The 13,755-nt window shown below is 44.9% G+C and overlaps 1 protein-coding gene across 1 annotated transcript in view; it reads left to right on the top strand.

The window, feature by feature from the left end:
* The window catches only part of LOC143275789 (uncharacterized), an 83,618-nt gene extending 70,132 nt beyond the window's left edge, over positions 1-13,486 (top strand). Inside the window, exons 29-31 of the mRNA XM_076580068.1 lie at positions 422-697; positions 3,297-3,557; positions 12,715-13,486. Coding sequence (XP_076436183.1) covers positions 422-697; positions 3,297-3,557; positions 12,715-12,962 — 785 coding nt within the window. The 3' untranslated portion in view covers positions 12,963-13,486. The remainder of the gene's footprint in view (positions 1-421; positions 698-3,296; positions 3,558-12,714) is intronic.
* The last annotated feature ends 269 nt before the right edge of the window (positions 13,487-13,755 follow it).

Raw genomic sequence — 13,755 nt, 5'->3', positions numbered from 1 at the left:
ACACCTTACACCATAAACTCAGACTCACCCATCCATCAATTTCTCTCTCTCTCTCTCTCTCTCTCTCTCTCTCTCTCTCTCTCTCTCTGTTCAAGTTGAATTTGTTAATGTCGTCAAGCAATACCAATGACGTACATAATTTTTCGGTATTCTTATATAAGGCATTCAAATTAAGAGAAATTGTTACTTCGTAAAACAGTTATAATGTATTTTTTGTTGTCTATATATTTACACGGATACAATGCACGGTTTGTTGTCTATATTAATGCTTATTTGCTTATGTGTTTTCGTTGAGTTGTATTATGTTTACGTGTACCCCCTTCACTAGGGGCTGTGGCCTGATTGTGAATAAACCATTCCAAATTCCAAATCTCTCTCTCTCTGTCGCCACCTCTCCTTTTACCCACGGCACACAACGCAGGCAGCTGCTTCAACACGCAAGGCGGCTACCTCTGTCACTGCACGTCGGGTTGGACGGGCAGCCAGTGCGGCGAAAACGTCGACGAGTGCGCGTCGGGGCCGTGCTACAACGGCGGCGCGTGTCGGGACACCGTCAACGGCTTCGGCTGCGACTGCACGAGCACAGGGTTCCAGGGCGCCCGCTGTGAGGAGAACGTCGACGACTGCGTCAACAACCGCTGCCAGCACGGGACGCCTTGCGTGGACGGCGTGAGGCGGTACTTCTGTAACTGTACCGGTGAGGGGGGGTCTGAGGGGGGGCTGTGGGCGTGTGTGGGTGTGTGTGGGGGGGGAGACGGTGTGGGTGTGGGGGGCCTGTGTGGATGTGTGTGGGTGTGAGGGGGGAGTGGATGTGTGTGGGTGTGCGTGAATGTTTTTGGATGTATGTCGGGGTGTGGGAGGCTGTGTGGGTGTGTGTGGGGGGCTGTACGCTGCAGGTCTTTCACACAGCTGTGGACCTTCCGGGTCACTGGATTTGGGTCGGGCCGATGATTATTGAATGAATGCTTGGTGGGTTGATCTGGCCCGAAGTGGCTGGCTGTAACTGAAAGATTAACACCAGACTTACCTGATAGTTGAAGATTGGTTGGAGTTCCACCATACGGAAAGGCGCCTCGATAGAATCACTGTTTAAGTATGCGAACCAGCAGTCTGGGTCATCAAGTCTTGAATCATATAAAAAAAATCCTTGCCTTCTACATGTAAAGTATCTACTTTCAGGCAATCTAAGTCTCGTTTAAACTCTCTGCTATGTTCTTTTAGAGGGCGCCACCCTAGTTTTATGGTTTGGGATTCGAATCTCTGTTAAGCGGGATAACATCACCTGATTTTTCATATTTTGTGGTATCATCCGTATCATTGGATATTTGTAAATTTCGTGTTTGGTGTCATATGCTATACCATGTCCAACTGATGCAAACTGGGCCTATTAGTTTGCTCTGTTCAACAGGTCTATTTGACATCCGTTTGACATGGTCAGTATGCTTAACTAAAGAGGGTATAGATTACAAACTCTCCATTTTGGTGTTGTATACTTAACATGTACAACTGCTCCAAACTGGGCCAACTGGGCAGAATAAACCAGTAGACAGTTTGTATCAGCTGGACATGGTAAGTTCATTTAACAAAAAAGACAGGAGTATATTACAAACTCTCCATTTTTGATATGTTCCGAACCATTGTGTAGATGGCCTTGGTGGTCGGCGAGGCTCCAAGCACCATAATTTGAGTTTGAGTTTCCAATCCATGGCGCAAGAATACGCTCAAGTGATAAGAAGTTAAGAGTTTTTGACATTTGGCCGTGGCAGTATTAAACGTTTGTATCTAACATTTTTTGTGATGAGTAGGTAGGACTGCCACAAAGAGCAGATATCATTGTCAAGAGATATCATGACTGTCTACGGCAAAAAAAAAAAAAAAAAAAAAAAAGGGTGGGGGGGGGGGGGTGGAGGGAGTTGCCATGGCAGAATTGGTAATACGTTGGACTTCTGGCCCAGAATAGAATAGAATAGGATACTTTTTATTGTCATAAAACCTTAAAGTTTATAAGACACAATGAAACATAAACATGAGCATATTAAGAAGAGAAACATTCATGAACAAATTTCGCCAGCCTTGGCTGTATTTCTGTTAGAAGGATCATTTCACTATGCTTTGCATTTGGACGACATATATCGATTAGGAATCTGTGTCTGTAAGTATTGTACTTTACACAATTGTCTAAAAGGTGAATCTCATCTTCTAAACTGTTACAAGTATCACACAGTCTTTGTTCTTTCGGTGTATTTTTATATCTTCCCAGTTCGATTTGTAAGTCATGGGCGCTGATTCGTAACATGGTCAGTGCTTTCCTGTGTTGTGTATTTGCTGTATTCTTTAAATACGGTTCAATTTTATCATTTGTCACAGCGTTCTTGTAAAATGCTAATTTAGATGAACTGTCATGTTTCTGTTTCCAAAATTTTATATATTCATTTTCAAGCTTCTTGGATACAGCATGCTTTAATCTTTTACTCTAAAAGCCCAGTGTTCACCAGTGATCAGGGTTCAGGGCCCCTTTCCGGCATGGTGTCGTGTCCTTGGGTCAGGCACTTTACTCGGATTCTCCTCCCCCCAGTGGTCATACATGACTTCGATCGGGGACGGTTAACACGAAGGAACGGATTGAGCTCATGCCAAGCCCTGGACACAGTGTATATGAATTCACTGCCCCGATGGCAGAAGGAAAGGCTGTGGGACCTTAACCCTTCTTCGGGGCAAAATGGATCGACAGATCACTCTCTCAACACGCACGCGCGCGCACACGTGGACACACACACACACACACACACACACACACACACACACACACACACACATACACACACACACACACACACACACACACACGACTGACGGGTGCAACCCCGAGTGGTTAAAGCGTTGGACTGACTTTTTAATCTGAGGGTCTCGAGTTCGAATCCCGGTCACGGCTGGCGCCTGGTGAGTAAAAAGGGTGGAGATTTTTCCGGCGTTCTCCCAGATCAACAGATGTGCAGACCTTCCTAGTACCTGAACACCCCCTTCATGTGTATGCGCATGCAGAAGATCAAAATATGCCACGCTTAAGATCATGTAATTCATGTCGCTGTTCTGGTGGGTTGTGGAATCAAGAACATACCCGATCCCCAGAACACGGAGTATGCCTGCCTACATGACTGGAATAAAAACGGTCATACAGTACGCGTTAATGCTGAGTGAACGTGGGATTCGCACCCCACGAACGAAGGGGGGGGGGGGGGAAAGAAAGAAAAAGAAAAAAAAAACAGAAAAAACTCTCAACACTTCCTGTTTCCCAGGCACTGGCTACGAAGGCGAGTTCTGCCAGACGGACACAGACGAATGCGCCTCGCAGCCCTGCCAGCATGGCGGCACCTGTTTCCAAGGCGACGAGCTCAACAGCTTCCACTGCGCGTGCACTGGCACGGGCTTCCGGGGCGCCACCTGCGGGCAGGACGTGGACGAGTGCCAGGAAGGGGCACACAACTGCACGGAGGAGGGCGCCCCTTGCGTCAACCTGCCCGGCGACTTCCGCTGCGGCTGTAAAGAGGGGGACTCTGGTAAGGGCTGTGTTGTGTGTGTGTGTGTGTTGTGTTCTGTGTGTGTGTGTGTGTCTGTGTCTGTGTGTGTGTGTGTGTGACTGGCTGGCTGTCTGTCTGTGTGTGTGTGTGTCTGTCTGTGTGTGTGTGTCTGTGTATGTGTGTCTGTCTGTCTGTCTGTGTGTGTGTGTGTGTGTGTGTCTGTGTGTCCGTCCGTCCGTCCGTGTGCAGAGATGCCAATTGTTACGATTTCGCTGTATTTTGTTACGCTCGATCACAAAATTTGTTCTGACCTGTTACCCCAACGTAAAAAAAAATTGTTCCGACGAGTTCATTATCGACTACATAGCACGGTCATATATATGTGATTTCCTGTCCGGCGTAGCATTTACCCAGACGCTCTAGACTCACCGATTACCAGGCCAGGGCAGTCACAACTAACCTTGGTCTCACGTGATGATGCTCAGATATATATATATATATATATATATATATATATATATATATATATATATATAATACACAGAGTTTTAGTGATAAATGCTAGTATAATCAATGAATACACATCAGGAAAAAAATTTTAGCCGGCACTTAATGAGTTTGTTTCATTCACACAAGTGTCGTCCCTCCGAAACACGTGCATGCGCACGCACACACACACACACACACACACACACACACACACACACACACACGCACGCACGCACGCACGCACGCACGCACGCACGCACACACACACACACACACACACACACACACACACACACACACACACCATACAGGTTAAAAAACAAAAGCATAAAAAAGATAAGCTCCTCCAGTATATGTCACCACCTTCAATCTGACCACAACACCCCATGTGATTTTTGATCATCAGTCACGTCACCTGATAGGTAATTATGGCAGACCTTTCATCGCAGTGGTCATTGCAGTTCTGACCTCAACACCGCAAGAGATTTGTAATCATCGGTCAAGTCGCCTGTTAGCGTCATTTATGGCAAACCTTTCGCCACAGCAGTCACATTACAATTCTGATCACAACACCCCGGGCGAGTTTAATCACTGGCCAAGTCGCCTGTTAGCGTGATGTCAAACCTTTCGTAACGGTGGTCATTGCAGTTCTAACCGCATCGCCCTAGGTGCTTTTTAATCATCGGTCAAGTCACCCAGAAGCGCGGTTATGGCAAACCCGTTTCGTCACAATGGTCATTGCAGTTCTAACCGCATCACCCATTCGGTCAAGTCATCCAGCAGCCGGTTATGACAACCGCAATCTTCGTCACAGTGGTCATTACAAGTCTGACCACAACACCCCAGGAGCTTTGTAATCATCGGTCAAGTCAGCTGGTAGCGTTATGGCAAAACTTTCGTCACAGTGGTCATTGCGCGATTCGTCAGGGCAGCGGTCAGGGTGCAGTTGGGTTTTTTTAAATATTTTTTTTATTTGTTTGTTTGTTTGTTTTTTGTTTGTTTGTTTTTTGCTCATTCAATATTCGGGTGGAAATTGGCTGCAGTGCTGTTAATGCTGGTGACCGTTTAACGGAAACTGGCTGCAGTATTGTTAATGCTGGTGACCATTTAACAGAGACATGCGGGAACATTTTCAGGAGACAAGAGAGACAAACACTGACATACTGATTAGGCGTTTGACCCATTATCAACAGAGGATAACATACCCATAGGTAGTGTATATAAGTGACAAACAGTGATTGATGATTCACATATCTTTGATCATAGGTATAGGGTATGTAAGAGACAAACAGTGATTGATGATTCACATGTCTTTGATCATAGGTATAGGGTATGTAAGTGACAAACAGTGATTGATGATTCACATATCTTTGATCATAGGTATAGGGTATGTAAGAGACAAACAGTGATTGATGATTGAAATATCTCTGATTCTCCGTCTCCATTTTAGTTTGTTTATGGTTTTTGGTTGGGGTTTTTTCTGTTGTTGGTGGTGGTGTGTTGTTGTTTTTTTCCATAAGACCCCACGGACTTAAGTCCATGCGCAAACCCCTCTCCCCTGTACCATTCCACTGCCGACTGCATTTGTATTGTTGTCAGTGTTCACAAACACCGGAAACACTGTGGGTTGTCGTTCTTGTATTTCTTCTTCTTCTTCTTCTTCTTCTTCTTCTTCTTCTTCTCTCTGTGATGTCTTTTTCACGAGAGGTCATGCATGACCTGATGAATAAACCGATCGCATTCGCGTTCTTTCTTGTCTTTCCTTTTTGTCTTTTCCGCCTTTTTTTCTTTCTCTCTCTCTCTGTCTCTCTCTGTCCCTGTCTCTGTCTCTCTCTCTGTCTCTCTCTCTGTCTCTCTCTCTCTGTCCCTGTCTGTTTGTCTGTCTGTCTGTCTCTCTTCTCTCTCTCTCTCTCTCTCTCTCTCTCTCCACGTCAATAGGAAAAACAAATAAAACTGCACGCAGGAAAAATACAAAAAAATGGGTGGCGCTGTAGTATAGCGACGCGCTCTCCCTGGGGAGAGCAGCCCGAATTTCACACAGAGAAATCTGTTGTGATAAAAAGAAATACAAAATACAAAAAAATACAGACATTATTTTGTGGGCTGACTCTCTGCTGTTATGCTGTTTAAATCCATATCCTCACTTTATAACTTTTTTTTTAATACAAATTAATGAGTAATTATCGAAACATGCAGCAGTGCTCAACAATTGAATGAGTGAAAATCGAAACTTGTGGCAGTTAAAAAAAAGACTCAGGTTAATGGTTGTGGTTGGGAATTTTTTTTTTAAACTTCTGCCTGTTGCTTGTGTGTGTGTGTGTGTTCACGCTATTTGTACTTTCTCTCCGTCTCTCCCCTCTCCCTACCACCTCCTTCTCTGCCTCCCAACTCCAACCCCCTTCTCTCAAGACTCACCGCCTGTCGGCAGTGCATCACAAACAGGAAGAGGACACAGTCCCTTTGTCTTCTGTATAACGTAACCAGTTCTGCTTGGTTAAGCCTCGGCTGTGTGCAAGTCCATGGGTCGTATTGTTTCTGTCTTTTCTTTTCTCTCTCTCTCTCTCTTGTTTGCTTGTTTGATTTTTTGTCTGTTTATTTGTTAAAATAGCTTTTAATGTGCCACGAAATGGCACTTTTTTCTCTTTTTTTTTTCTTTTTAAAAAAAAGTAAATATCGACTGGCACGTGACAAATGCTGACCTACTTCTCTTCCTACTGATTGGTATTCCGACATTGGCTTTCCGTACAGCACCTCCGTGCTCTTCTCATCTTCATTATCATCAGCATCGTCGTTGTTGTTGTTGTTGCTGTTAGTAGGAGTAGTAATAGTTGTATTGTTGTTATTGTTGTTATCGTCATCTTCTTCATCACCGTTCTTATTATTTTATTATTATTGTTGTTATTATCATTACTGTTATTGTTATTATTGTTGTTGTTGTTCTTGTTATCACTATTTCGTCCATACTTATTCTTCTTCTTCGTATTATTATTATTATTATTATTATCATCATCATCATAATCATCATCATCATCATTATTATTATTATCATCATCATTATCATCATCATTATTGTTATTATCATCAATTATTATCATTTTTGTTGTTATCACTATTTCGTCCACACCTTATAACTAAAACAGGAGCACAGTACGGTGCAATACAACACAATACAGTATTGTGAAGTAGGGTACAGTACAGTGCACTGCACTACACTACACTACACTACACTACACTACACTACACTACACTACACTACAGTGCATCGCAGTGCAATGCAGCACATTATATTTCAGCACAATGCACCACAGCACTGCTTAGTCTGATAATGAATCATGTGTACACAACAGTTAGCTACAGAACAACAACAAAACTCTTGTAAAGTATACAAAGAAACATAAGAACACGTTAATGGTATGTTACCAATGATAAATCTGTATAGTTATCAAGTAAACAAAAAAAAACAAAAAAAAAGATCAATAAATATACATCTTAGGTGTCTTTAAATACACACACACACACACACACACACACACACACACATTCAATTTTAGCATACATATAAGAGAAGGAGAAAAGAAAGCACATACACATAGCAAAAAAAACAAGTGCGTGCATGGTATTATTAGATCTACTTGTATTTTATATTTGGATTTTCTTCTCTTTTTTTTTTTTATTACAACAGATTTCTCTGTGTGAAATTCGGGCTGCTCTCCCCAGGAAGAGCGCGTCGCTACACTGAGAGCGCCAGCTTTCTTTTTTTTCTTCTTCTTCTTCTTTTTTTCCTATCCAAGTGGATTTTCTTTTCTTTTTTAACTGAGTTTTGCCAGGGACAACCCTTTTGTTGCAGTGCATGCTGCACACGGGACCTCGGTTTATCGTCTCATCTGAAACACTATATTTGTGGAAAGTTAATTGTCACGTTTACAGGGTGAGCCCTGGATGGGACAGCTCCCAGTGTGATGTTGCTACGTAACTGCAGAGAGGTGAAGCTGTGTCTTTCATTGACAGCCCTGGTGGTATGCTTTGAAAAAAAAATTAACGTTCATGAAGTTCTGTTTGTCCTTACATTCTGTGTAGCTTATTCAGGATTAAAAGGCCATGCCAGTCTTGAATAAAAGCTAATTTGTGTTTGCACATTTCTTCTGTCATTGGTGCTGTGTACATATGTCATATGATCGGTGTTAGGGACAGGCCCGGTGCTAGCTTTTTAAGGAAGTGTCTGGGTTTGTTCCAGTGTACCTTTTATCAACCTGTGTGCTTGCCGAATCGGTAGCATAAGCAGCATTGACTTGAAGTTGTGTACCTTGTGAATGGAGAGAGTTACCACTCTGTACTATTCGCCAGTGTCAATCGTTCATGAAGTAGTCATACCTCATTTTCACCACATTCCAAATGTTCATGAAATCGTCAAGTGATAACTGAAACTGGTCCAACATGTTCATAAAATTAATACGGTTTCGGTTTTCAATAAGCATCACAACTCGCGGACTGGTTCATATAGGCTATAACAATCAGTTTGCGAGGAAAGAGAGAAAAAAAAAAGAGGGAGGGGGAGAGAACGGATGAACCTGTACTGTTTATCGATACACTGATCCTTAAACAAGGGTGAGCAAAACCCGTGGCGTAAAGGACATTAAATGAGAGAGAGGGAGAGAGAAAGTAAAACCCAAAGCGCTCAGTGGTCAGGCTTTGAGCAAACATCACAGACACCCATGACGTGCTACCTGCTCTCAACACTTTGACGTTATAATGTACACAAAACACCGTGACGTTCTGCCTACACACAACACCATGACGTTAGATGTACACACAATGCCGTGACGTTCTGTCTACACACAACACCATGACGCTAGATGTACACACAACACCATGACGTCAAATGTACACAAAACACCGTTACGTTCTACCTATAAACAACACCATGACGTTAGATTACACACAACACCGTTACGTTCTACTTACAAACAACACCATGACGTTAGATGTACACAAAACACCGTGACGTTCTGCCTACACACAACACCATGACGTCATATGTACACAGAACACCGTTACGTTCTACCTACAAACACCATGACGTTAGATGTACACACAACACCATGACGTTCTACATACAAACAACACCATGACGTTAGATGTACACACAATACTATGACATTTTACCTACACACAACACCATGACGTTAGATGTACACACAATGCCGTGACGTTCTGTCTACACACAACACCATGACGCTAGATGTACACACAACACCATGACGTCAAATGTACACAAAACACCGTTACGTTCTACCTATAAACAACACCATGACGTTAGATTACACACAACACCGTTACGTTCTACTTACAAACAACACCATGACGTTAGATGTACACAAAACACCGTGACGTTCTGCCTACACACAACACCATGACGTCATATGTACACAGAACACCGTTACGTTCTACCTACAAACACCATGACGTTAGATGTACACACAACACCATGACGTTCTACTTACAAACAACACCATGACGTTAGATGTACACACAATACTATGACATTTTACCTACACACAACACCATGACGTCATATGTACACAAAACACCGTTACGTTCTACCTACAAACAACACCATGACGTTAGATGTACACACAAAACCGTGATGTTCTACCTACAAACAACTCCATGACGTTAGATGTACACACAATACCGTGACGTTCTGTCTACACACAACACCATGACGTCAAATGTACACAAAACACCGTTACGTTCTGCCTACACACAACACCATGACGTCAAATGTACACAAAACACCGTTACGTTCTACCTATAAACAACACCATGACGTTTTACCTACACACAACACTTTGACGTTTTCATTCGTCTTCCATACCGTTTTTGTGCATCTTTTTTTTTTCTTTTTTTTTCTTTTTCTTCTTTTTATATATATCTAAATGGGAGCATGGGGATCTTGATATTTGAAAGTTGTCCCACTCCTCACCAGCCCAACAAAGTCAATGCTCGCCAGCCATGCTTGGAACTCAGCCCTCTCGTTTCCCTTTAACTTCCCTCTCACTGGCACCGCTGAGAGCTTGGCACTGAGACAACCCCTTAACCCGGAACAGACTTTTCAGGGTCTCTCTGTACCTGGAGCCTAGGAAACAGTAGACGAAGAAGTTGACGGAGGCGTTGAGATAGGAGAAGAGCTCGAAGACGCTGAGGAGGAGGTTGACGGCGTTGTAGTACCTGCCCGTCAGGCTGAACTCCTCCACCAGAAGCATGCACCACCCCAGCACCAGCGTTGGCACCATGCACAGCACGTACAGCACGGACACGCCGATCAGCATGCGCGTCAGAGCCAGCTCTCGTGACGACACCGATGACGCCGAGGCTGATGATGATGATGACGTCTGCTCGCGCCAGTCCGCGAACCGCCGGAGTTTGTACAAAGTGACCACGGTTGTGGCCACCACGACAGTGACGTAGAGGCCTGGCAGAACCAGTCCGTACACCACCCCATCGAGAGCGTTGAGGATTTCCTCGTTCTCCGTGTAGAACTGGCTGTTGTAGATGGTGTCGGAGGTGGTGTTGGTGTGCGGATCGTACACACAGGCCACGCCCCACCTCGTGCACACCATGAAGAACCCGGCCAGGATCACCAGCGACGAAACACCGACGACGCCGGCCGTGGTCTTGGTCTGGAGGACCGTCTTGGAGCGCAAAGGGCTGACCACGCAGAAGCACCTCTCGCAGGCGATGAGCATGGACAGGAAGCCAGACACCCAGATGAAGCCTCGGAACCCCACCAGCCGGTGCTTGACGAGGAAGAAGAAGACCGGCCCCAGCTGGGAGGACACCCCGGCGGGGAGGTGCAGCAGCCGGTCCACGTTGAAGAGGAAGGAGTGCAGCATGTAGAGGAGGTCGGCCCCGGAGAGGCAGAACAGGCAGAGGTTGATCCTCTCCCCGACTCCTTGCCGCCAGAAGACCGCCAGGCTCAAGGCGTTGGTGGAGACGCTCAGGAGGAAGAGCATGGGAAGGAAGACCACCCCCACCGCCTCGTCCACCTCCTGCTCCACCTCACGGCTGACCAGGTTGTCTGGGTTGTCCCAGGGGACGAAACTCCCGGCCATCGACAGGATCACGCACCCGTCGGGGACTTCCATTTCTGGCTGATGACGTAAAGGAGACGATGACGTGTCGTTTGTTGTCATTTCCGCTCCAGTTGCAGTGTGGATTTTCAGCATTTTGATTTCCGAGGGGGAAGGAAATTCTTGTTCACAACCTTGCTTATATGAACGAGAACAAACAAAGTAACTTTTTCCACACACACACACAAAAAAATTGAAAATAAAAATAAATGTGGAGATTTTAACACTGTATAGAAAGAGACCAGAGACATGAACCGGTATTTAAAGCGTAGTTGTTCATCAGTGGCAAGTGACTTCTTTCGTGAGGCGTTCAATAAACAAAGTAAAGTGACAAACACGTTTGGTGCATGTACTTAACAGAGAGAAAAATGTTTTCGATTTTAAGCCGTTGGAGTTTAAAAACAGTTCGCAGATCAATATGTTTATTGCTTTTCAAAATAATGAGTAGGTTATTAGTGATCCGTTTAATTCCCAGAACACAACGATGGTACCAGTTCGTTAAGAACAACGGTATGGCTTCGTTGCTTTTTAAACAAATTATTCGATATTTCAAACCCTCCCCCACCCCCACCCCCACCCACCCTCTCTCTCTCTCTCTCTCTCTCTCTCTCTCTCTCTCTCTCTCTCCCGCACACAGAGGCATGTACATGCATTCATAATACATGCGCACGAGCGCGCTTGTACATAGAGCTACAACTGAACCAATAATCTTTCCTGTTTTTTGAAATATAATACTTTCTTTGTGAGTGTGCGTGTAGGAGTTTGTACTCGCGTAAATGCGTATGTGTGCGCCAACGCTTGTGTCTCTTAATGTGTTCTCATTTGCACATGTGCATATACTCATGCCTTTTTTCGCATACATTTCTTGATTGTTTTCCGCGCGCGCGCGCGCGCGTGTGTGTGAATGTATACCTATTTTTGTACGCTTGTATGTGTGTATGTGGCGCTGCTAATTATTTAAAGTAAGTTATTGATTTGAAGCTTGTTACTTATTGAATTAAAACTCTCTTTCTCTTCCTCTCCTCCTCATCCCCCGCCCCCACCCCCACCCCTCTCTCTCTCTCTCTCTCTCTCAGTCTCTCAATAATGATGATGATGAGATCAGTGCTTGTGAATATGTGCGCGCACGTGTTAATGTGTCTATGTATGCGTGCAGGCGTGTGTGTGTGTGTGTGTGTGTTAGTCTCTGTGTGTGAGTGTGAGTGCACGCGTGCATGCTTCGGTGCTTGTGTGTTGTTTGTGTGTGGATGTATGCAATGCATGTGTGTGTTGTCTATGAGTGTGTGTGTGTGTGTGTGTGTGTGTGCGCGCGCGCGCACGCGCGTAGGCAAACCATAAAGTACCTGTCCTGGTCCTTTATGGTGGATGGTTAATTCAGCTGACAAAATTATACAATCTCTCTCTCTCTCTCTCTCTCTCTCTCTCTCTCTCTCTCTCTCGTTCACTCAACATTCATACTCAAGAACGTAAGCCGGCTTGTGACATACATTATTTTCAACGTTTACTGATGTGCTTTGTGCATGTTTCGCACTGTAAACCATCAGAAGTCTGAAGTCTCTCTTCCACTTCACTTTCAGCTGAGGTGTGCCAGAGCCTCCTTAGGGGAGACGACACCGCCGCCGCCACCACCAGCACCACCAACATCATCATCGCCCTCGTCGTCATCATCGTCGTCGTAGTCGCCGCCGCCGCCTACATCACGTGGTACGTGCGGCGCATGCGCAGGATGAAGGGTCAGTACAAGCCCTCGGAGGCAGAGCAGAACCACGGCACTGGTATACCGCTGGACAAAATGACAGACGCTTTCGGCGAGAGGCTCATCTGATGTGGGACTCCGGTGGCAGTTTTGAACCAGGAAAGAGTGGTCAGCTTTGGGTTGTAACCAACGAACCCAAAAAGTCTAGCTTGCTGGTGTTACTCTTCGTGTGATAACCAACGAACACACTGAAAGAAGTCTGGGTTACTAGCGTTACTCTTGGTGCATGTAACCAACGAACTTGACAAATAAGTCCAGGTTACTGGTGTTACTCTTGGTGTATGTAACCAACGAACAAAGAAATATAGGTTACTGGTGTTACTTTTGGTGTATGTAGCCAATGAACGCTGAAAGAAGTCTAGGTTACCAGACGGTTACGCTTGGTGCATATAACCAACGAACAAAGAAGTCTAGGTTTCTGGTTACTGTTACACTTTGTGTATGTAACCAGCGAACACTGAAAGAAGTCTGAGACACTAGCGTTACTCTTGGTGCATGTAACCAACGAACAAAGAAGCCTGGGTTACTGGTGTTACTCTTGGTGTGTGTAACCAACGAACACTGAAAGAAGTCTTCGTTACAAGCGTTACTCTTGGGTGTATGTAACCAATGAACAGAGAAGTCTGAGTTCCAGGTGTTATACCTGGTGTAAAGACGAAGGCCACACAACTTGAAGCTCTTGGTGCCTGGTTGAGCAACAGAACACGCTGATCGAATGTTGCGAGTTCAGATCTCAGGACACTCTCCATCGTGAAAGTGGGCATTTTTCACTTCGCCATCATTACGTGTTGTTGTTCTCAGTGGCGGTATCAGTTTTGTGTTTGGAAGTCTCCCCCCCTCCCACACCCCCCACCCCCACCCC

The sequence above is a fragment of the Babylonia areolata genome, chromosome 31 (assembly GCF_041734735.1).
Source record: "Babylonia areolata isolate BAREFJ2019XMU chromosome 31, ASM4173473v1, whole genome shotgun sequence".
NCBI classification, from domain to species: Eukaryota; Metazoa; Mollusca; class Gastropoda; order Neogastropoda; family Buccinidae; genus Babylonia; species Babylonia areolata.
Note: the sequence above shows the minus strand (reverse complement) of the source record. Positions and strands in the feature narration are given on the sequence as shown.